This window comes from Canis lupus, chromosome 17, assembly GCF_011100685.1.
Source record: "Canis lupus familiaris isolate Mischka breed German Shepherd chromosome 17, alternate assembly UU_Cfam_GSD_1.0, whole genome shotgun sequence".
NCBI classification, from domain to species: Eukaryota; Metazoa; Chordata; class Mammalia; order Carnivora; family Canidae; genus Canis; species Canis lupus.
In genome coordinates this window covers 51,530,863-51,551,261 of record NC_049238.1, presented here as the reverse complement: position 1 = coordinate 51,551,261, position 20,399 = coordinate 51,530,863, and the positions used below count along the sequence as shown (strand labels likewise).

Here is a 20,399-nt window from a genome sequence, read left to right as displayed (position 1 = left end):
TGGCCCAGTTGTCCTGCTGCAGTGCTGGGCTGCTTCCTTTGTGGTACCTGTTAAAGTGGGGGGAGAGGCAGGTTTGATACATGAACTGTGCATATGTGAGTGTGTGTATGCACATGAAAATCTGTGCTCTTGAGCATGGGCACACCTCAGTGCACATACCCGTGTGTCTACTTGTGTGTTTGGACACACATGGACGCTCCCACCCCCTGTTCAAGTTTTTGTAGTGGGGGCTCTAAGTTCTTGCTGCTGGCTGGTTGGCTGGGCTCGTCTGGGTCTGAAACACCCGTATATCCTCATCATGTCCACAGCACCAGTCCCTGACCCACTTCCTGGCAGGTAGGAGCTGGACTTGGAACACGAGGCAGAAGGGAAGGGCATTCACGGATAGTCACTCGCTTTTCCTAGATGAGGGTGTGATCTCAGCTGCCTTGCTGTCCAACCATGTGACTGCTTTGTGCTTCATTTCTGTCATCTGTAAAATGGGCATAAAAATAGCAGTTACCTTCTAGGGTTATTGTGAGGATAGAGCCTGTTAATATTTATGAAGAGCAGTGCCTGGTTTCTGCTTTGTCAGTGTTGGCTGTGACTACTATTGTTTTAGCTTTTGCTACTAATAAAACAGATTGTGTGAACTGCAACACCATAGTACTAAAAGCACTTAGATGGCTGATCTGGGAAGAGAGGTTGCTGGAGCAGTCGGGGAGGGCTTCCTGGAAGGGATGAGCTTTGGTAGGCAGGGAGGATTTGTATTGGTGGAAAAGAGGAAGAGCTTTATGGAAGAGGCTTGGTAGAAACGGTGGCAGTGAGGTATCTGGATTTTCAAGCTGGAGCCAGTGGACAGTGAGGCTTCCCTTGCAGAGAGTGAGACCTGAGGATCAGAAGTGTGTCTTGGTTGGGGGGTGAGGGTGTAGGGGTTAGGGCCTTCCCGAGGCCTCCAGGCAGCCCTACCATACCTTGCTCACTCAGCCCCACAACTTTTTTGTCTTCTTACTGGAGCAGAGGCTGGCCGAGGTCCCGAACCCACACCTGGGCCCAGTGGAAGAGCGTCTGGCCTTGCATGTCCTCCAGCAGCAGGGCCTGGTCCCTGAGCATGTGGAGTCCCGGCCTCTCTACAGCCCCCTGCAGCCAGACATTGAACAGGTAGGACATTGCCCCTTGGGCCCCTGAGCCCTGACCCCAGGCTAGCCCTGTCCTAAGGACAACATGGATATCCAAGAGGTGGGGAGCTCAGAATTTGGCCAATCCCTCCTTGACATGTTTTTCCACAGTTTGAGTGGTGACCACTGTTGGCCTATGAGGGGACTCCTTGGGCTGGCCTCCCCTGGCTACCTGCAGCCCTCAGGACCTGGGGAGTGAGCCTGAGCCACTGCTTCTATCCCCGTGGATTGACCTCTGGCTTCCCAGGAGTCATTCAGAAGCCTCACTGTTTCAGCCTGCCCTCAGGATGCCCTTGCCTACTATCTGTCAGTGCCATCTAGGTGGCTGGCACGGGGCTGAGCTGCAGAGAGGAATCTAGACAGGGAGCCTGGGATCCTATGACAGAATGACAGAGCTGTCACTGAGAGCAGTTGCCAGGATAGCCAAGGGCATCCTCCATGTAGGGGGAGGGGAAGCAGAGGGACAGTTGGCCCGGGACTGAGACCAGGAGGCTTCCTGGGGCAGGTGAGTTCAAGGCTGGGTTTTGGAGGAGGAAGAGGGGGAAAGAAAATTACAGGCAGAGAAGGGCTGAGGTAGCAATGAAAGTGCCTTTGTAGACAGGCAGGAGACATGATCTCTACTGTTTGGAACTGAGCTCTCTTCTTGGTATGTGGTTGCCAGCATCCCAAAGTGGCACAGCAGGTGTTGATATATGAGCTTTCGTCCTCTAGCTAAGTACCCTGGAAAAGTTACTTCGATCCCTGCTCTTTCTCTGTGGGATGGGGACAAAAATAATACTTAGCTTGCAGAGAGGGAGGGAGCTGAGGGCTGGCAGGTAGAGTGGTTTCGTGTTGTGGAAATCGTCTGAAATTCTTATGACTAAACCGTGTCCTCTGACCCTCCAAAACTTTGTGTGTGCCATTGCCTCAGCTGGAAATGCCCCCCCCCCTCCTTTTTCATCTGGCACACTGAGACTCAGCATGAACATCATCATCTCGGAGAAGCCTGTCCTGTTCCCCACCTCCCCCCACCCCGGCCCCCGGCACGGGGCCCACATCATCAGCCTGTGGGGCAGCCGCTCACTGCTGCAGTTGGGCCTGGAGTCCCATGTAGAGCACCTGCTATTTGGGGTGGTGAGCCTCTCTAAGACAGGCCTGGGTGTTCTTCATACTGTGCTCCACCTACATGGCACAGAGCAGTTGGTTGGTAGGTGTTGGTGGAAAGAAAGAGGTGAGGAGAGAATGGGGTTCTGTCTCCCCAGGGGAAGCTGCAGATGTGGATCGACCTATTTCCCAAGGCCCTGGGGCGTCCCGGACCTCCCTTCAACATCACCCCGCGGAGAGCCAGAAGGTGACTTACCCCAGCCATAGGCTTAGAGCTGAGCAGGGTGATGGGATGCTTATAGCTAGACATGGGTGGGACCTGGAGGTCACTCTTGGGCCAGGTGTTGGGCCACGGGGCATCGCTTTTGTGTGGGCCTGGCCAAGTGCCCAGCCAGGCAAGTATCAGGGTCTTGTGGGATAAGCCAGCTTTTTGGCTTCTCAGTCAAGGACTGCTGTCCTTTTGGTGGGAAATCCGTGTGGACTTAAGCCATTCTTCTCCACAGGTTTTTCCTGCGTTGTATCATCTGGAACACAAAGGACGTGATCCTGGACGACCTCAGCATCACAGGGGAGAAGATGAGTGATATTTATGTGAAGGGGTAGGGAGTCATCTGCCTTCTCACCTGTCCCAGTCCCATGGTATTGCCCTGCTCCCTCTGGGGTGGTGGAAAGGGGGAGCTCCTGTGTAGGGAATGGGGAACCAGAAAGAAAGGAGGGCCTGGTGGGCGTGCTCTCTGCCTTTGGTGAGACTTTCTCCCATGGGATTGCTTCTACAAAAATCTTTGGGTTGAACTTCCAAGGTTTGAGGATGTCCCTCAAGAGAGATGTTAGAATGTTTTAAAATTAATGGCACATTTTGGTGCTTCGTGGAGATTTCTGGGGAATGGGTTTTGCTTTACCCTCTACCAAGTTCATTTACCTCCGTAATTCCTCATTTGTCTGAGTTGGGCATGCATGTTGTGGTGGAAGCCTTACTTAGAAATGTTCTCTAAAATGTTGTCCAGTTGGATGGTTGGCTTTGAAGAGCACAAGCAAAAGACAGATGTGCATTACCGGTCCCTGGGAGGTGAAGGCAACTTTAACTGGAGGTTCATTTTCCCCTTTGACTACCTGCCAGCCGAGCAAGTCTGCACCGTCTCTAAGAAGGTGAGCGTCATGCCCACCCCCAGGGGTGCTAGTCCCAGGGGTTTCTCTTGTGGGTGTCATTGCCCTGGCAGCGTTGCCCCTCCCCAGCACCCACCCCCCACCAACGTTGGAGTCCCTACGGCCACCCCTGCCTGATGACCATCGCCAGTGCCCCGTCACCTGTCTCCCCACCTGCATTTTTGCCACTTCTATCATTACTGCCATCATGAGGATCACTACCCCTACAACCACACCTGCACTAGTACTACAAACAGCGTATGTTACTCCATCCAGATCCTGAAACTACTGCTGTCTTCCCTACTTCAGACAAACCAGGCAGCAGGCAGGGCTGCAGGGTCAGAGTGGGAAGAACATTCGAAGGACACCCAGCATGGCTGTCGAAGGGGCAGTTGAGGAGACCCCATAGAGAGAGCTTCCCAGGAAGGCTGGCCTTGCCTATGGATTGGCTTGTCCACGGGACTGGGGTTGCTTAGCTAAGCCCCTCCTGCTTTGTCATCGTGCACATTTCTGAGTCTGGTGCCTGTGGTCACTGTCCAAGCTGGGCAGTTCCTGGGTGCAGCTCAGGCCTTCCAGGCCAGAAGCCCTTGTCTTCTTTCCTCCCTGAGCTCACTGCAAGCTGCAGGCCCCTGAGGACCTGATGCATTAACTGGAGGATGGAGGTGGGTCCTGGGACCTCAGCATCTCCTCATTGAGGTCTCATCTGGGTGGTAAAGTCTTGTCTTCTGCAGTAGGCAGATCCTGAGGCAGACAGCTTCCTTCTGGGTGGTCCTGCACCTTCCCTTGGGGAGAGCCCCCAGAGCACAGAGAGGTCTCATAGCCAAGCTGACTGCAGGTGGAGAGCACCTCTGTTGGAGCTTCTGACCACCTGCATCCCACCGAGAACCCTTCCACCTCGAGGTACTCTCTATTGGGCAAAGTGAATGCCTCTCTAGTGTTTAGATGAGATTTCCTTCCCAAAGTGGCACAAGGCTTCAAGCCACCAAACTTCTGTGACTTCTTTCCTGAATGGTCGAGTGTCTCATGAAGGGTGTCTCTATATACTCATGAAGTATATAGAACATACTTCCTGGGCACTGCTGAAGTCTTAGCTCTCTTCATTTCATCCTCCCTGCATGACCCCTGCCCAGCCTGACACACAGGATCATCTGCATTTTAGAGAAACCAAAGTGTTCCAGTGAACATTCTGAAACCATCAAACCAAAGAAAATAGGGTTAAACAAGGTTAAATGAATGCTTTCACCTGGATATTGCTTGCACAGTGCCTGCCAGAAGGCAGAATTTAGCAACAGCCTTGGGTTCTGTGCAGTCAAGGACAGCCCCAGTCTCTTTGTAGGTTGAATCTTGTTTGTCTTTGCTCAGAGTGTTTGTCTATTACAAGTTGTTTCCATAACAAAGCAGTTGTGGTGTTTGTTGGGGAAGAGCTCCAGATCAAACACACACTTCTTTTTGCTGTGGGCAGAGGGAGCACTGGGGCCGGGGAGTGGGGCCTCCATGTCTGGTGCTCCGCACGCCCAACAAGGGGCTAGGTAATGGATGGGAAACCAGGCTGAGAGGTGCGGACTGGCCTGCTTCAATGGGAGGCGGTGCTACCCTGTTCATTGTAACAGGTGGAGATGTACTCAAGGAGGCATGGGGAGCAGAGGCTGTTTTCTCTACAAAGTAGGAGGAGGGAGAATCTCCTGGCACTTTTTGGCAGATGACTTAAGTGGAAAAGGCTGGAAGTAGTCATTGTGCTGAGCGAGGGAGCGAAGGGGGGTAGAGCAGAGAGGGAGAGAAAGGAAGAAGGGGAGGGAGAGAGAGCTAATTGTGATGCTAGGATGGTTACCTGGAAGTGCCGAGGGCCCAGGTGAAGTTGCTTGTTAAGATTTTGAGATGGTTTGATTCAGGCAGTGAAGGGAGTTTGATCTCTCTGTGATAGGCACTGGGAAGGCGGAAGAGAATTGGGCTGACCCATTGTAGCATTGCCCATAGGCGAGGGTCAGGCCTGGAAGAACCTGGAAGCCCAGAAGGGCTGCTGGGGTGGAGAGAAGGAAGAGGAGTCAGGCAGTCCAGGAGAGGCCCCCCAGGGGCAGGGCAGGGGGAATGGATTTCTGTGGGGTGCCACGCCCCAGGAGAGTGTACCTGAAAGGAAGGGTGGAAGAGGAGGCTCTGGAGTCTGGAGTCAACCAGAAGAGTGAGGGAGGACATGGCTTGGCCTGGGAAGAGCCAGTCGGTCGTTCTGTGGAAGAAGGGGCCTTGGAGGCAGGTGGAACTGTGTCCATAGTGGGGCACCAATAAGCTGGTCTGGGCCAAAGGACTGAGTCTGAGGGTGGGATGGTGCAGGGGTACAGCACAGCCCCTGGGCTCCCCAGTCCTGCCACAGAGCCAGCCTTCTGCCGAGGGGTTCAGGGCCTCTGGCAGGCAGGCCCTCCGGGGACCCCATTAACCAGACGAGACTGTCGTAAAGCACAAGGGTCTCCTTTCATCCGGCCGCTTTGAACCGCCGCTGGTTGCCCCGGCCTGGCTCCCCACCTGGAGCCCAGCACACCCACTGGGGCCTGCTTGCGAGTCAGGCACCCACCCTGCAAATAAACAGCTAGTAAAAGGGCCCAGACCGGGAGCGTAATGAGCGCTTGGGACCTGGAGGGCCATTCCCCAGGCTGGAGCCCCAGCCCAGCTGCTCCCACCAGGGGCTGTTTGAACCTCTGGCTCATTACTGAGCCCATAAACCGGGCCGGCCAGAGGAATGGAGGATGCTGGCGGCCTGTGCAGGCGGGCCTGCGAAGCTGGCCATAAAAGCCCCGCCAGAGAAGGGAGGCACCTGCAGGAGGGCTGGGGCCCGGAAGAGGGGAGGCACCAGACGGGGGCCAGCTGGGGGCCCGAGCCCCTCGCCAAATCAGGCAGTAGGCCAAGCTGCAGTTGTGTGCTTTGCAAGGTGACTGTTCCTTGCAGGGCCTGGTTTGTGGTTCAGGAGCTCTGTGGGTCTGCATGACCCGGGATGGCCACTCAGTAGGCACAGCCCCGGCTAGGCAGCCAGGCCGCGGATACAGGGCACTCAGCGGCAGGGAAACCCTATGGGATCAGGAGTTCTCACTGACTCCCCATGGAGTCTGTCTCCTGAGACTCGGGCCAGGCCCCTGCTGTGACCTGGCACTCAGGATCTGGCACCCACTGTCTGCAGGATCGTCATAATGGTTCCTGTCCTTGCCACTCACTCAGGAGAAACTACAATGAGACGAGAGAACAAGCATGAGCGGGAAAACCCAGTGACAGTCATATGGATTGAGCAGGGCTGAACACAGGCCTCAGCATGCCTATCTTCATCCTTCAGCTGCTCTAATGAGGCCTCTGGGGGAAGAAGCCCACATTATTGCTGGTCCAGGCTGAGTGGTCAGAGGGGGGTGGGGTGGGGAGAGCAGAAGGGTAGGGAACTTCCCAGCCCTGGGGTCTTTGGGTTTGTCCCAAGGCAAGCTCTTGGAGATAAAGATGGGGTGGGGATGCCAGGGAGGAGCTGGGGTTATTGTTCCCTTAAGTCAGCTCCTTATAGCAGTGTGTCAGGGGGTCCTTCTGGTGACAGCTAGGATGGGGTGGGGGCACCAGTTTCTCAGTCAGCCAACCCTGTCCCCAAGAGCACTTGAGCAAAGGAAGATTTAGAGGTGAAAGCAGGACTCTGGAACCTGACTGCCTGGCTTTGAATCCTGGCTCGTCACTTCCTAGCAGTGTGACTGGGGCAGGTCCCTTGCTCTGGTTTCCTCGGCTGTAAGGACAGCATCTCCCTTATAGGTTGTTGGAAGGATAAATGAGCTCATAGTGGTAAAGGGCTAGAACATAGGAAGTGCAGGTTAATATTATTATTAGCTGTCAGACCTTGGGCACATTCTTAACTTCTCCAAGTCTCTGCTTCATCATCTGTAATATGGGAATGAAACCTCTGCCCGTGGCACTGAGCGGCTTAAATGAGCCGCATCATGTGAAGCCAGCCTGCGTGGTTCCTTCATGGGTCCTTGAACACTGTCCACCGGCATCTTAGCAATCTTCCCACCTGGACCTGGCGCTGGCAAGTCCCTAACAGATGTCCCATTCACTGCCTTCTCCAGGCAGCCTTCCGGGCTGTTTCTGTCTAATCATGCTTCCCTGCTTCTTCCTTTGGGCCAGGATGCTTTCTGGAGGCTGGACAAGACTGAGAGCAAAATCCCAGCACGAGTGGTATTTCAGATCTGGGACAATGACAAGTTCTCCTTTGACGACTTTCTGGGTGAGCACCGTTTCCAGTCAGCACCTTTCTGCATGTTGGGAGTGGACCTAGAACCCCTACTTTTGTGTGTGTGTGTATGTGTGTGTGTGTGTGTGTGTGTGTGTGTGTGTATGTGCTATTCTTGGGAAGGCTGGCAGGAGGAGCAGTCCTACTTTCCGTCCTCTGGGAGCTCAGGGTCACTGCTCCCCAGTGCTGAGCAAGGTCTGTAATGCAGAGGAGTGCCCAAGTGATCATAGTGGCCTGTAGGGGGATGGGGGGTGGCATTGCATGCTGGGCTACATCGGATGGTAGGAGTCAGGTAAGGAAGGCAGGAGAGCACAGGTCAAAGGCAGTGCAAACAGGAGCTGGATGTCTGGCCTTGACGGGATGCCCCCACCTCTACCCCTGTCTAGACGGGGCAGCTTGGGCCCAGCGAGTGAGGAACCCTCTTTGCCCTTGTGCCTGAGTGATGAGTGAATGAGCTGTTGTGGCTCCATCCTCTGGGCCCCCAGGCAGGCTTCTGGTCTGGAAGAGGTGGGAAGAAACCTGAGCTGGGAGCAGGGAGTGCTGGGCTGGAGGATGTGGTAAAGACAGGGTGAGACATGGGGCGAGGAGGATGGTCGTAGGGGCCAGGAGGTGGGACTTGAGTAACAGCCCTGTCACAACTTGCCAGAGTTACCCAGAAAGTGTGGTCTATCCACACAGTTGGATATTACCCACAGAAAGAAAGGAAATACAGGTCCACGCTACAACCTGGACAAACCTTGAAAACATGCTAAGTGAAAGAAGCCAGTCGTGACAGGACTTGTAGCATGTGATTCCGTGTATATGAATTGTCCTCAGTAGGCAAACGCAGAAAGAGAAAGTGGCCATGTGGTTGCTGGGCATTGGCAGGAGGGGAATGAGTGACTACTAATGGGTCAGTGGTGTAAAACCCCTGAGTTTTACACTTTAAAATGGTTAAATTGGTACATTTTATAGGAGTTTTAATTCAATTAAAAAAAAAAAAAGTGGACCTTGTGAAAAAGGCAGCCTGGGAAGTCAGGAGTCCTGAATTGTCGGCCCACACTGCTACTGGGAGCAGGGTGGCTTTGAACGCATCACGGAGCCCTTCTTGGTGGCCCTTGATTGCAGAAAGGTGAGCTGGTCTTTGCTGAGCCCTTGGGCCCCTGCAGGGGGAGTGCTAAGGAGCAGCTTCAGCAGGGGTGAGGAGGAGGCCTGCCTACTTTTCCATCTCTCCTGCCCCTGCCACTCCCTGCCGGGTCACCCACACACTCAGAGGACCCGAGGGTTGTTGTAGGGCTTCACTGGAAAAGATTCAGGCTGTCAAAATCATGGCATCCAGTTGGACTTTTGTTCTTTTACTGATTTATCTGCAGTACATAATTCCTGTAGAAAATTGGAAAAATACAGATCAACAGTGCCTCCTTTTATTTATGTATTAAAATTTCACTACCCAGAGTTAACCTCCACTCATATGTTAGCATGTATTTCATATATAAGCAACCACATGTATGTTGTATATGTATTTATACACACATATAATCATGTATACATAAATGGGATATATATATATAAATACACACACACACACACATATATGGCAGAATGAGTTTTATCACACATATGTTTTCTATCCTAGCTTTTTGGAAAACTTAATATTTTAAGAACATCCTATCTGTTGGTAGTTGTCTGCTTACATTTATATTTGCATCATCATACTTAAGTCTTGCCTGTCCCTGGGCCCTGTTCAGCCTAACCAATCTTCTCTTGGTAGGCACTCAGCTCATCTTTAGATCCTCCACTATGAACGATACCTTTAGGCACACAGCTCTGAACCCTTTGTACATACCTTTCCTGAATTGTAAGTAGGTTTTTAGAGTCTTTGTACATTCTCGTGGCTTTTGAAATATTTTATTCAGTTGTTATTCGATTTTTACACTGACATTTTACTCCCCATATGTGCCCTTTTTGTATAAGGGAGCCATTTTCCCTAAATTTTTGTTATCAATGTTATCTTTTCTGAAAACATTGCCTACTTGACACCTCATTTTAATTTTTGTTTGCATCTCTTCTTTACTTGTGAGGTAGAACTTTAAAAATATATTTATGACCCATACTATTAGTGAGATTTTATTTTCATGTTTTTGTTTATCTTTGATTTTTTATTTTCAGAGCTTTTTACATAGTAAGGACACAAGAATCATTACAAATGATTCTTCCCCTTTCTTCAACTGCTTTTTAATTTTTTTATGGAGGCTTTTTTGCTTACAGACTTAACAGTTTTTTTTGGCATCATTCTCTCAGGCTTTTCTTTATGAGGTGAGGCTTCAGAAAATTAATTTTAAAAAGAAAAACAAAGAAAGCTGCATTTTTACTGAATGAGAAAATAGTGTTCAAAATTAAACAAAACAGGTTCATCTTTTGTTTTTAAAAATAAAAATAAAACCATTAAAACTACCACTTTTAACTTCATAAGATTTCTTTTTTTCTCCTTCATGTGTTTCTAATTACATATTTTGCTTTTTAAAAATATTTATTAAAGTAATAGCTAAGATCTGTCATCTTGCCATCCAGAGATTATACAATGTTTCCTTACAGTCTTTTATGTAGATCATACTGGGATAATTTTTTTAAGTTTATTTTTTATTGGTGTTCAATTTGCCAACATATAGAATAACACCCAGTGCTCATCCCATCAAGTGCCCCCCTCCGTCTCCCAGTCACCCCCACCCCCCGCCCACCTCCCTTTCTACCACCCCTTGTTCATTTCCCAGAGTTAGGAGTCTCTCATGTTCTGTCTCCCTTTCTGATATTTCCCACTCATTTTTTCTCCTTTCCCCTTTATTCTCTTTCACTACTTTTTATATTCCCCAAATGAATGAGACCATATAATGTTTGTCCTTCTCCGATTGACTTACTTCACTCAGCATAATACCCTCCAGTTCCATCCACATCGAAGCAAGTGGTGGGTATTCGTCGTTTCTAATGGCTGAGTAATATTCCATTGTATACATAGACCACATCTTCTTTAACCATTCATCTTTTGATGGACACTGAGGCTCCTTCCACAGTTTGGCTATTGTGGACATTGCTGCTATAAACATCGGGGTGCAGGTGTCCCGGCGTTTCACTGCATCTGTATCTTTGGGGTAAATCCCCAGCAGTGCAATTGCTGGGTCATAGGGCACATCTATTTTTAGCTCTTTGAGGAACCTCCACACAGTTTTCCAGAGTGGCTGCACCAGTTCACATACCCACCAACAGTGCAAGAGGGTTCCCCTTTCTCATACTGGGATAATTTTGTGTATACACACACACGTGTATGGTTTAATATCTTGATTTTTTCTTAATGTTATATTAGGACTATATTTACTATGGGAAATAAACATTCTTTTTCATTTAAAAAATATTTTATTCGTGAGAGAGGCAGAGAGACACAGGCAGAGGGAGAAGCAGGCTCCATGCAAGGATCCCAAAGTGGGATTTGATCCCAGGACCCCGGGTTCACGCCCTGAGCTGAAGGCAGATGTTCAATCACTGAGCCACCCAGGCATCCCACATTCATCTACATTTGAGGGATGGAGAGACATGGCAGGGGGATAGATAGATGAATGCTCATACAGAATTGAATGAATGGATGGACAGAATAACAGCCTGATCAATGGATAGATGTAGTGCTCAACAAATGGCAGCTGTGGAGGGATGGGGTTAGTTAGACCACAGTGGATGGGTAGGTGGAGGGATAAGTGGATAAGTGGAAAGAAAGAAAACCCATCGGTGGATACTTACAGTAACTGAGCATTCCACACTGAAAAAATCTAATCTCTTTTGCATGGTATTCAAGAATTTCTTTAATTTGGCCTCAGAAAACATTTTTTAGATTTATCTTTCTCACTTAATCCCTTCAGCAGTTTATGCTCCAGTCCCATTGACTTCATCATGTTGTTGTGATTGGATTAGGTGAAACCACATGAAATTGCTGTTTTTATAGGTCAAAGATAGTTGAATACCATTTTCATATGGTTCAACCAAAAAGATGGAGCTATATAGGGAGATGATTGATAAAATGGACGAGTAGATAAACGGTATAGAAAGATGGCTGCTTGGAGAACTAGGCAGGCAGATGGAAAAATGGGTGGATGAAACACAGTGAGATACCACTTCACATCTCCTAGATGACTCTAAAAAAGCAAAAACAGAAAATGGAAAACAACAAGTGTTGGAGAGGATGTAGAGAAATTGGTACTGCTGCTGTGGAAAACAGTTTGGCAGGACCTTGAAAAACCAAACACAGAAATTACCATATGACCTAGCAATTCTATTCTCATACCCCAAAGAATTGAAAACTGAGGCTGAGACACTTGCATGCCAGTGTTCAGAGTAGCATGATTCACAATAGTCAAAAGGTAGAAACAACCATCGACAGACAGAATGTGGTCTGTACCATGGACCATCATTCCACTATAAAAAGGAATGAAGCACTAATACATACTTCAACATGGATGAAACTGGAAAGCATGCAATATGAAATAATCCAGACACAAAAGGAGAAATATTTTAGGATCCCGCCTACATGAAATATCTCAAATAGGCAAATTCATACAGAAAGGAGATTAGAGTATCTCAGGGACTGAAAGGAAGGGGTATGGGGAGTCATTGCTTAATGGGGACAGATTTTCTGTTTGGGAGGATGAAAATGTTTTGGAAATAGGTAGTGGTGCTTGATTGCATGATGATTGTGTGAATGTAATTAATGCCACCCAATTATACATTTAAAAATGGATAAAGTGACAAATTTTATGTTATATATATTTTACCACAATAAAAGCAATTTAAAAAAATGGATGGATGGATGTAGACAATGGGTGAATGAATGGATCTTGTACAACGTAAGCTGAAGTTGAACATGCAGGAAGCTTCGTGAAGGGTGAACCAGTAAGGGTAGATAACTGAGCATATGGATGCATGAGGAGTTGGATGCCCAGCTGTGTATGTGCAGTGAGAGGCAGTGGGTGGGGAAGTGGAGAGTTTGTGGGATCTGACCTGTGGCTAAGCCCATGGATCCAAGCAGAGGACGTGATAGTTTTTCCTGAAACTGCCCAGCCCCGGGATAGCCCCAGGCTGGCAGTGATTGAGAAACCCTCTGCCAAAGAACCCCTCTCTGCTGCAGGCTCCTTGCAGTTGGATCTCAACCACATGCCCAAGCCTGCCAAGACAGCTGAGAAGTGCTCCTTGGACCAGCTGGATGACACTTTCCACCCGGAGTGGTTTGTGTCCCTTTTTGAACAGAAAACAGTTAAGGGCTGGTGGCCCTGCGTAGCAGAAGAGGGCGAGAAGGAAGATCCTGGCAGTAAGTGGGCTCCCTCTAGCCTGGTGCAGGCAGCCGACTGGCTTCTTCTGTAGGGATTACTGGGCACGTACTGGGCGCTCTCCCTCTCTCCTACCCTGCCTCTCCTGTCTTCCAAGGCGCTGTCATGGTTCTCTTCTAGTTCCCAGCCTTCAGCAACTTGAGGTTTGCATCCCAGGAAGCCTATTTAAATGGAAAGATACTCTTAACTCCTGTGGACATTGTTTAATTTATACTCTGCTCCTTGGCCTCTGGGGATTGTGTCTTCGGCTCCTCCTCGGCTCCTCTCCAGCTCCCCTCTGGCCCGGGCTCTCCATGGAGGACTGGGGGAGTGTTTCTCCCACTGGAGCAGGATCCTTCCAAGGACCATCCTTGTACTACTCTCCTCACCCAGAGGTCTGCTCAGGGGTGCCATGGCACTGGGGAGGACTTGTCCTTCCTCTGGAGAGGAAGTGAATCCCTGAAGGTTTACTGAGAAAGTGCAGGCAGATGGCCAACCCCTAAAGTGGACCTGAAATAAAATACCCTTGTTGTAGAAGGAATTATAACACTTATTAAGAAGACTAGCACCTCAAAAGAACAACCAGCAAAGATAATACACAAAAGAAGTAGAAATGGCCATTAAACATTTAAAAAGTTTCATTCCTCCTAGTAATTAAAGGAATAATTTTAAATGTGAAAACATTTTTGCCTATTAAATTAGACATTAAAGAAAAAAACACCCCTCAATGCTCATTGCTGGTGAAGACACAGAGGCAAGCCCCTCATTTACCTCTGCTGGGAGGGCTAATGGTTTTACCATTTAGGGAAGCAATTTGGTAATATATAGCCAGGGATTTAACAATATTTATGCCCTTGGATGCTGTCATCCCACTTTTCAAAATTTCCCCTAAAGAAATAAACAGACACAATTAAAAGTGTAGGCTCTGGGGTGTTTTTTTGCAGCATTATTTATAACATCAAAGAGTTGGAAACAACCTAAATGAACCAAAATAAGTAGTTTACTAAATAAATTATGGTCAACCATCCCATAGAATGTTTTACAGCCATTAAAAAACAAGCTTTAAAGAATATATGATTATATAGTGAAACATATTTCTAAGTGAAAGAAGCAAGCTCTGGTACGATATATACAAAGGGAGATATTGCATATACTTGCAGAGGAAAATAGCTCTGGTACATAAAAATATGAATGGTGCTGGTCTCCACATAGTGTAAGTAGGGCTGATTTTCTCCTTATACATTGCTGTAGTTTCTAAATGTTCTACAAGGAGCAGTAGTGCTTTTTTTTTTGTTTAAGATTTTATTCATGAGAGACACAGAGAGAGGCAGAGATATAGGCAGAGGGAGAAGTCCTGATGTGGGACTCGATCCCAAGACTCTGGGATCATGCCCTGAGCTGAAGGCAGACACTCCCCCATGGAGCCCCCCAGGTGCCCTTCAGTAGTGCTTTTGTGATCAGAGTAACCCTATATCTTAAAACAAACAAACAAATAAATAAAGTGGCTCTTATGTCTGTTCTGGCCGGATTCCTCTCCAAGCCATGACACAGAGCCTTTGTGCACCTGACCAGGTCCCCTCTGTCCCTTCAGGGCAAGCTGGAAATGACCTTGGAGATCGTAGCAGAGAGTGAGCATGAGGAGCGGCCTGCTGGCCAGGGCCGGGATGAACCCAACATGAACCCCAAGCTCGAGGACCCAAGGTTAGTGCCCAGTCCTTGACCCCTGATGCCCAGGGGCCAGGAGGGATGGTTTAGGAGGCAGCCACCGCATAGTCATGCAGAAGTCACAAGGTCCAAATGACTCAGGGGGGATGTGACTTGTCCACAGTCATATGAGAAGTTAGGATCAGGGGACAGGCATCCTTTCAGGAAATGCTCTTCAGCTAATATGAGAAGCAGGGGCTGCTGGGTAGGTATTGGTTGTGTGCCGAGCATGTGGTCATGTGGTAAATGTATGCAGTGGTATGGAACCTCCCTGATGGGTGGTTATTATCTCCATTTTACAGATGAAGAAACAATGTTAGCAAAGTTAAATAAGGTCATTCCACCTGGAAAGGGAAGCTGAAATTCTCACACCTGCTCTGATTCTCTCTGGAGCCCAATCAAGGTTTTTGCCTTGGCCCGGCTGCCTTCCGGGGCTCACCTGTGGTGTCACTGTGGCTTTCAAACAGCCTTCCAGCCTTCATTTTCCCATCTCTGAATCCCTGTCTTCCCTACCTCATAGGCTGCTAACGGATATAGACCAATCCAATGGATGTAGAGGCCTTGAGGGCAGTTACTAGGGCCGGGAGGATGGCTGTGGGGGCAGCGGTGAGAGCTGCATCTGGCCACCCCACAGGCTGGCTCAGGTCAGACTTGGCACAGATGGGCCATTTATCATGGTGATTCCCTAGTGCTGTGGGGCTGGCAGAGCTGTGAGAGGCATCCCTGCCCAAGGCTTTTGGGATCTGGGTGAAAGGCAAGAGAGCCCAGGACACCCAGTGATGTGCACTCTGATGTTACAACAGCCATTGTTGAGACACAACATCCTGCATGCTCTCGGAGTTGGCAGGTGACCTAGGGAAGGTTTCAAGGTTCTTGGCTGTGAGTGGGAGAAAGCCAGTTTTCTGGGTTCACTTCCCATCATCCTTCCCTGATCATGGACCAGCCATGTGCATGTAGGTGGGTGCTTTGGCTCAGCTGGGGCTCAGGGGGCTGTCACTCACCTAATGTGCCAGCCCCTTGAAGCTCTGCCCAGCTCCCACATCTCTAGCTGGGAATTAAGTTCTGGGTCAGGGAGAGGAGCTGGTGGCTGAGAGCTGGGTCTCGGAGGGTGCCTAGGGCTGGGTGATGCCAAGAAGAGGAGGCAGCATGGACAAGGCTCCCACTGGAGCAAAGGCTCAGAGGACAGGGGAATGGAGAGGGAAAGTACTGGGGCACTGAGGCTGGGCTGGTCCTGGGGGCCAACTGTGGAAGGCCAGGGTGGTTTAGGAGCAGGGTTTGGAGAAGGCAGCCCAGGTAGGGGATGCCTCGCTGACCTCTGGGGTCTCACTTCCAGGCGCCCTGACACCTCCTTCCTCTGGTTCACCTCTCCATACAAGACTATGAAGTTCATCCTGTGGCGGCGGTTCCGATGTGCCATTATCCTCTTCATCATTCTCTTCATCCTGCTACTATTCTTAGGCATCTTCATCTATGCTTTCCCGGTGAGTAGGCCTGAGGGGGAGGCCCAGACACTGTCTTGGAGGATCCTCTGGTCTGATGAGGGAGACAGAGCCCCCACTCTGGGGAGTCCCCAATCTGGAAGAGACAAAGTCCTGCCCTTGGGGCAAAGTCCTTCTCTTCGTCCAGTGGGAGAAACTGAGTTTTTGCCTTCAATGGGGAGACATAGCTGTGCTAGGCAAGCCCCTAGACTCTGTCATCAACATTGGCAGAAGGTGAGGCCCCTTGGGCAGGGGTGGGCAGTGGGCAGGGGAACTTTCTTGATGGATTATGTTGAAGTGGGTCTGGAAGGGAAGGGTAGGTATGGATGGCAGGGCTGAGGTGAAAACCCTTCTGTTCATAAGAATGGCACCTGTTGATGTCCAGAGGAAGGGAGGCCCTAGTGCTGGGATAGGGTCTCACTGTCTGCCTGAGGACCTTGATTGAGTGTGTCCTGCCTCTTGCGGTGGGGTGGGTATGGGGGAAGGTGTGGGCAGGCCCAGGAGCCTCTCTCCAGGGCACGTTGGTGATCGGGGTAGGAAGCCAGCTGACACCTGGCAAGGAGCTGTGGGGCCAGTCTACCAAGGGCTGCTATACCACCAGCTCCGCTGGGCTCCTCCCAGAGAGGAGTAGCAGGACCTCACCTTTGTTTCCTGTCTGTGCTTCCCTGCCCTCACAGATCATCAGGGAGCCCCAAAGATGCTCCAGCTCCCCACCCCACTGTGTCTCTGGAACCTCAGAGTGTGAAGTGTTCCCAGGCTGATTCCTGATTTTTAATGTTCTTTACATTTTTTTACAAAACTTTTTCATATTTAAATGTCAAATTGATAAAAAAAAAAAGTAGAGAGAATGGCATGATCAACCCCATGTCACCCTGATTCTAATGGCAAAGAAACAGACACCCAGTGATGGAAGGGACTGGCTCAGGTCTGCACAGCAATCAGCACAGTTCTGGTCCTCGGTTCCAGCCATTGCAGGCCTCTGTCCCTATCAGCACCAGGCTGCTGGCCAAGGGTGCCGTCCCCACAGCAGGCAGTCTGCTCTGGGATTGACAATTACTTGTCTGAGTGCTCTTTGCTTTGTGAATCCTCCAGAGGACAGGGAGGATGGAGAGCTCTCTCCCACTGTGGCTGGCGGGGCCTTATATGAACAGCATGCATCTCCTACCAGGAAGACAGTTAAAACCACAAAGCCATCCCCTTCAGTCCCTAATATCATGGACTGTGAGGAATAGCAGGGGTACCATCTGTCCAGGCCCCAGCTACTCTCTGGGCCATAAGTGACAAAGGAGGGTCTTGAGCTGGAATGGCTGATGTGTCCAGCTGCAGGCCAGGCCCTCCAAGCTGCCTGTGGTCACCTGGAGTGCCCTGCTGAAATGTGTTCTGGGAAGAGTCACAGGCAGTTGGCTAGCTATGGCTGTGGTCTAGGGGAGGGTCCAGGTGGTAGGGACCTGAAACATGTGCAGTTTGGCGGGGGCCTCTTGAAACCAAGGAAGACCAAAGTCACAAAATCACCAATCTGGGGCCATGGAAGGGCATGTGCAATGTGGCAGCTGTGGATCCGGACTCAGGCTCAGACTCTGCCTCAGTATCTCCCCCGATTTGGGCAGGCCTGGGTTGCTGAGCCAGGGAGGCATGGCTCCCCTCGCTGGCCTGTCCTCAGGGTTCCCTCCTCTCATTCTGGGTATATCTGGCTGCCACTCAGTTCAGGTGAGGACTTCCTTAAGCACAGCGTGTGTGGTGGGGTTGAGGGAGAAGGTGACGAGCTCTGTGCTGCCAGGGAGTGTGGTTCTTGGGGAGACACAGCGAAGCCAGTGAAGGAGGGATGGGGCTCCATCCTGAGGCTCGGGCCAGGGGAGTTTAGGCAGAGGAGAGCTGGCTCAGACCCTCACTCTGCAAGGAGGTGGTCTGAGGAGCAGCAGCGGCGGTCCCAGGCTGCTGGTCAGAGACGCAGGGTGCTGGACTGGCCCTGGGTCTGTTGGAGGGAGCCTGCCTTGGACACACGGAGGTTTGCCCCGCTATGTAGGATGGGGCTCTGTGCCTGGAGAGATGTTGGCGAGGCTCCAGTGTTGCCAGTGACCTCCTGGGTGACCTGGACGAGGCTCTCCTAGCCACATGGGGAGGGGCTGGGCTAGCACTGCTTGGACCTGCTGTGACTAGGACTGGGGTCAGGGGAGTTCTTTTACCTTCCCTGGGGGTGCTGCATCTCAAGCTAGCCTTCTCCTGAAGAGCTGAGGGGAGGGCAGGGGCAGGTCCCAAGTGTCATCACTGCCATTCTGTGACTAGCTCCAGCTGGGTGGCAGGCCAGGCCTTCAGGGACCCAGGGAAGGAGGGCCTGCTCCCTGGCCGGGGCAGGGGGGAGAGAAGATTTCCGGTCACTGCCAGCCTGTTGTCCTTCCTTACTTTTGGGCAGCCTTAGCCTCAGTCCCTGTGGGCAGGAGCGGAGGAGCACTTTGACAACAGCCCTTGTCAGAGCCCTCCCCTGTCTTGTCCCCCAACCGTGGCATCACTCTCCTTGAGTCCTTCTGGAAATCGTCCTCTTGCAAATACCAACTTTGCCTCCCTCTGCCGGAGCCGCACGCGAGGGCCAGATCCCCGGGGAGGGTCCAGGTCTAGAGGGGCGGCACAGGCCTGAGGCTGCAGACCTTTTTTGTGTGTAGCTCTTTACTACAAGCTGGGCACATCCTGCTTCCCTCCAGCCAGTTGCCCAGTCACTTAATAGGGCCCAGATCCTCACCGGGCTTTTAGGCCTTAGGGGCAAGGGGTCTGGTGGAGAGGGACCCGAACAAAGCCAGGGCTGCAGCCCCTTGGTCGGCCTAACTCCCCACCCTCTTGGAAATTACCTTGGGAGGGGGACGTGGAGGGCAGCCTGTCTGATCCTCCCGGCTCCCCCCACGAGAGCCAGCCGGGAGCAGGGCCAGTGTGGGGAGGCAGGAGGCGATCTGGCGGGGAAGGAGTGGTGGCTTTGTTTCCAGACTTGGCTTTCCCGGGCCGGCGCTGGGGAACATACTGTCCCAATTAGGAGCCCTGTGTTGTGTTGTATGTGTTTTCATGGTTTTTTTGGGGGAGGAGTGGGGAGGGGAGATTCCTGTCAGTCCTGCAGCAGGCAGGGCTTAATCAGGGGTGACCCATCTCTAGCGCTGACCTGCGTGGTAGGTCGCCCCCATACACCCCACCCTGCAACCCTCTCTCTGTTTTCTGGATGGCACTTGTGGTGGCCAGTGAGTCCATGTGGGTTCCTGTGTGGGGCCCATGGGAGGGGGGTGGCGAGAATTATGGCCATGCCTTCAGGCCACCTGTCTGGTGGAAGAGACCACGGCATGCCTGCTTCTGACCAGGACCTGGGTGATCAGAGTCTTCTTGGCAGGTGGTTGGAGCATGGAAGTGGGCAGAAGGCAGAGCAATTCAGGCAGCTGTGGCCCTAGGTGGGAGGGTGCAAGCAGAGTTTCAGGAGGGTGTGGGCTTGTGTGGTTGGCGAGAGCCCCAGTAGGTGGGGTGTTGAGCTGAGTGTGGTGCAGGGGGTGGTGAGGGTAAGGTGTGGGCAGGTGGTTGAGTAGGTGAGCCACCTTTCCCACCTCTTGCCCCCCCCCCCCACCCCGGAGGCTGTCATCATGTGTTGCTGCCTCTTCCCTCCCTCCAGAACTACGCTGCCATGAAGCTGGTGAAGCCCTTCAGCTGAGGACTCTGGCCCAGGCCTGGCTGCCTTCTTCACCTACCTTCGCTGAGCTCCTCCAGACCTTCAGGCCTGACCAGGCTGCCAGGGTGGGCAGACAGACTGGCACATGCACCAAGAGTTGGTGCCATCGAGTGCTGGGATCATTGCTGTTTCATCATTTCTTTCTCCCCCAATCCAACCCTTTTTGGATCAGCCCATAGATATTTCAGTAAAAAAACCAGTTTGAACCACAGGGCCATGTTGGCTTATGTGTCCTTGTAGTACCTGAATGAGGTGTGACCGTGTAGGGTGGGGTGTCTGGCTGGGTGGGGTGCGAGTGGGTGCGAGTCATCTCTGGCTTGGTGTTCTGAGGGAAACTTTATACTTTGACAAGATTGGTCAGGGTGGGTGGGTTTTGAGGCTCGGCGTCTGGTCTGCCTAAAGACCCATCATGTTCTGGTTCTCTGAGACATTCCCCTTCCCCGCCCCTCCCCACTTAGGCTTCTCCTCCTCCTTTCCCGGGCTTCGCTTTGCTTGGACGGGCAGTTACTATACCTTCTGCTTTCTTTGACCATGCCCAGGCAGAGGGTCCACTTTATACAGTTGGAGCACCAT

At 51.1% G+C, this 20,399-nt stretch overlaps 1 protein-coding gene and 1 long non-coding RNA gene across 2 annotated transcripts in view; one reads left to right on the top strand and one right to left on the bottom strand.

Moving 5' to 3' along the window:
* DYSF (dysferlin) overlaps positions 1-20,037 on the top strand; it is a 216,308-nt gene extending 196,271 nt beyond the window's left edge. The window contains 10 exon segments of the mRNA XM_038561780.1: positions 1,012-1,140; positions 2,399-2,487; positions 2,744-2,839; positions 3,245-3,386; positions 7,521-7,620; positions 12,773-12,939; positions 12,941-12,952; positions 14,542-14,651; positions 15,988-16,135; positions 19,770-20,037. Coding sequence (XP_038417708.1) covers positions 1,012-1,140; positions 2,399-2,487; positions 2,744-2,839; positions 3,245-3,386; positions 7,521-7,620; positions 12,773-12,939; positions 12,941-12,952; positions 14,542-14,651; positions 15,988-16,135; positions 19,770-19,808 — 1,032 coding nt within the window. The 3' untranslated portion in view covers positions 19,809-20,037.
* Positions 11,507-15,387, bottom strand: LOC119869700. Its single transcript, XR_005372590.1, has 3 exons — positions 15,094-15,387; positions 13,047-13,132; positions 11,507-11,783 (listed from the first exon to the last, which is right to left on the bottom strand). It is a non-coding gene; the product is annotated as an uncharacterized LOC119869700 (long non-coding RNA).
* Positions 20,038-20,399: the final 362 nt, after the last annotated feature.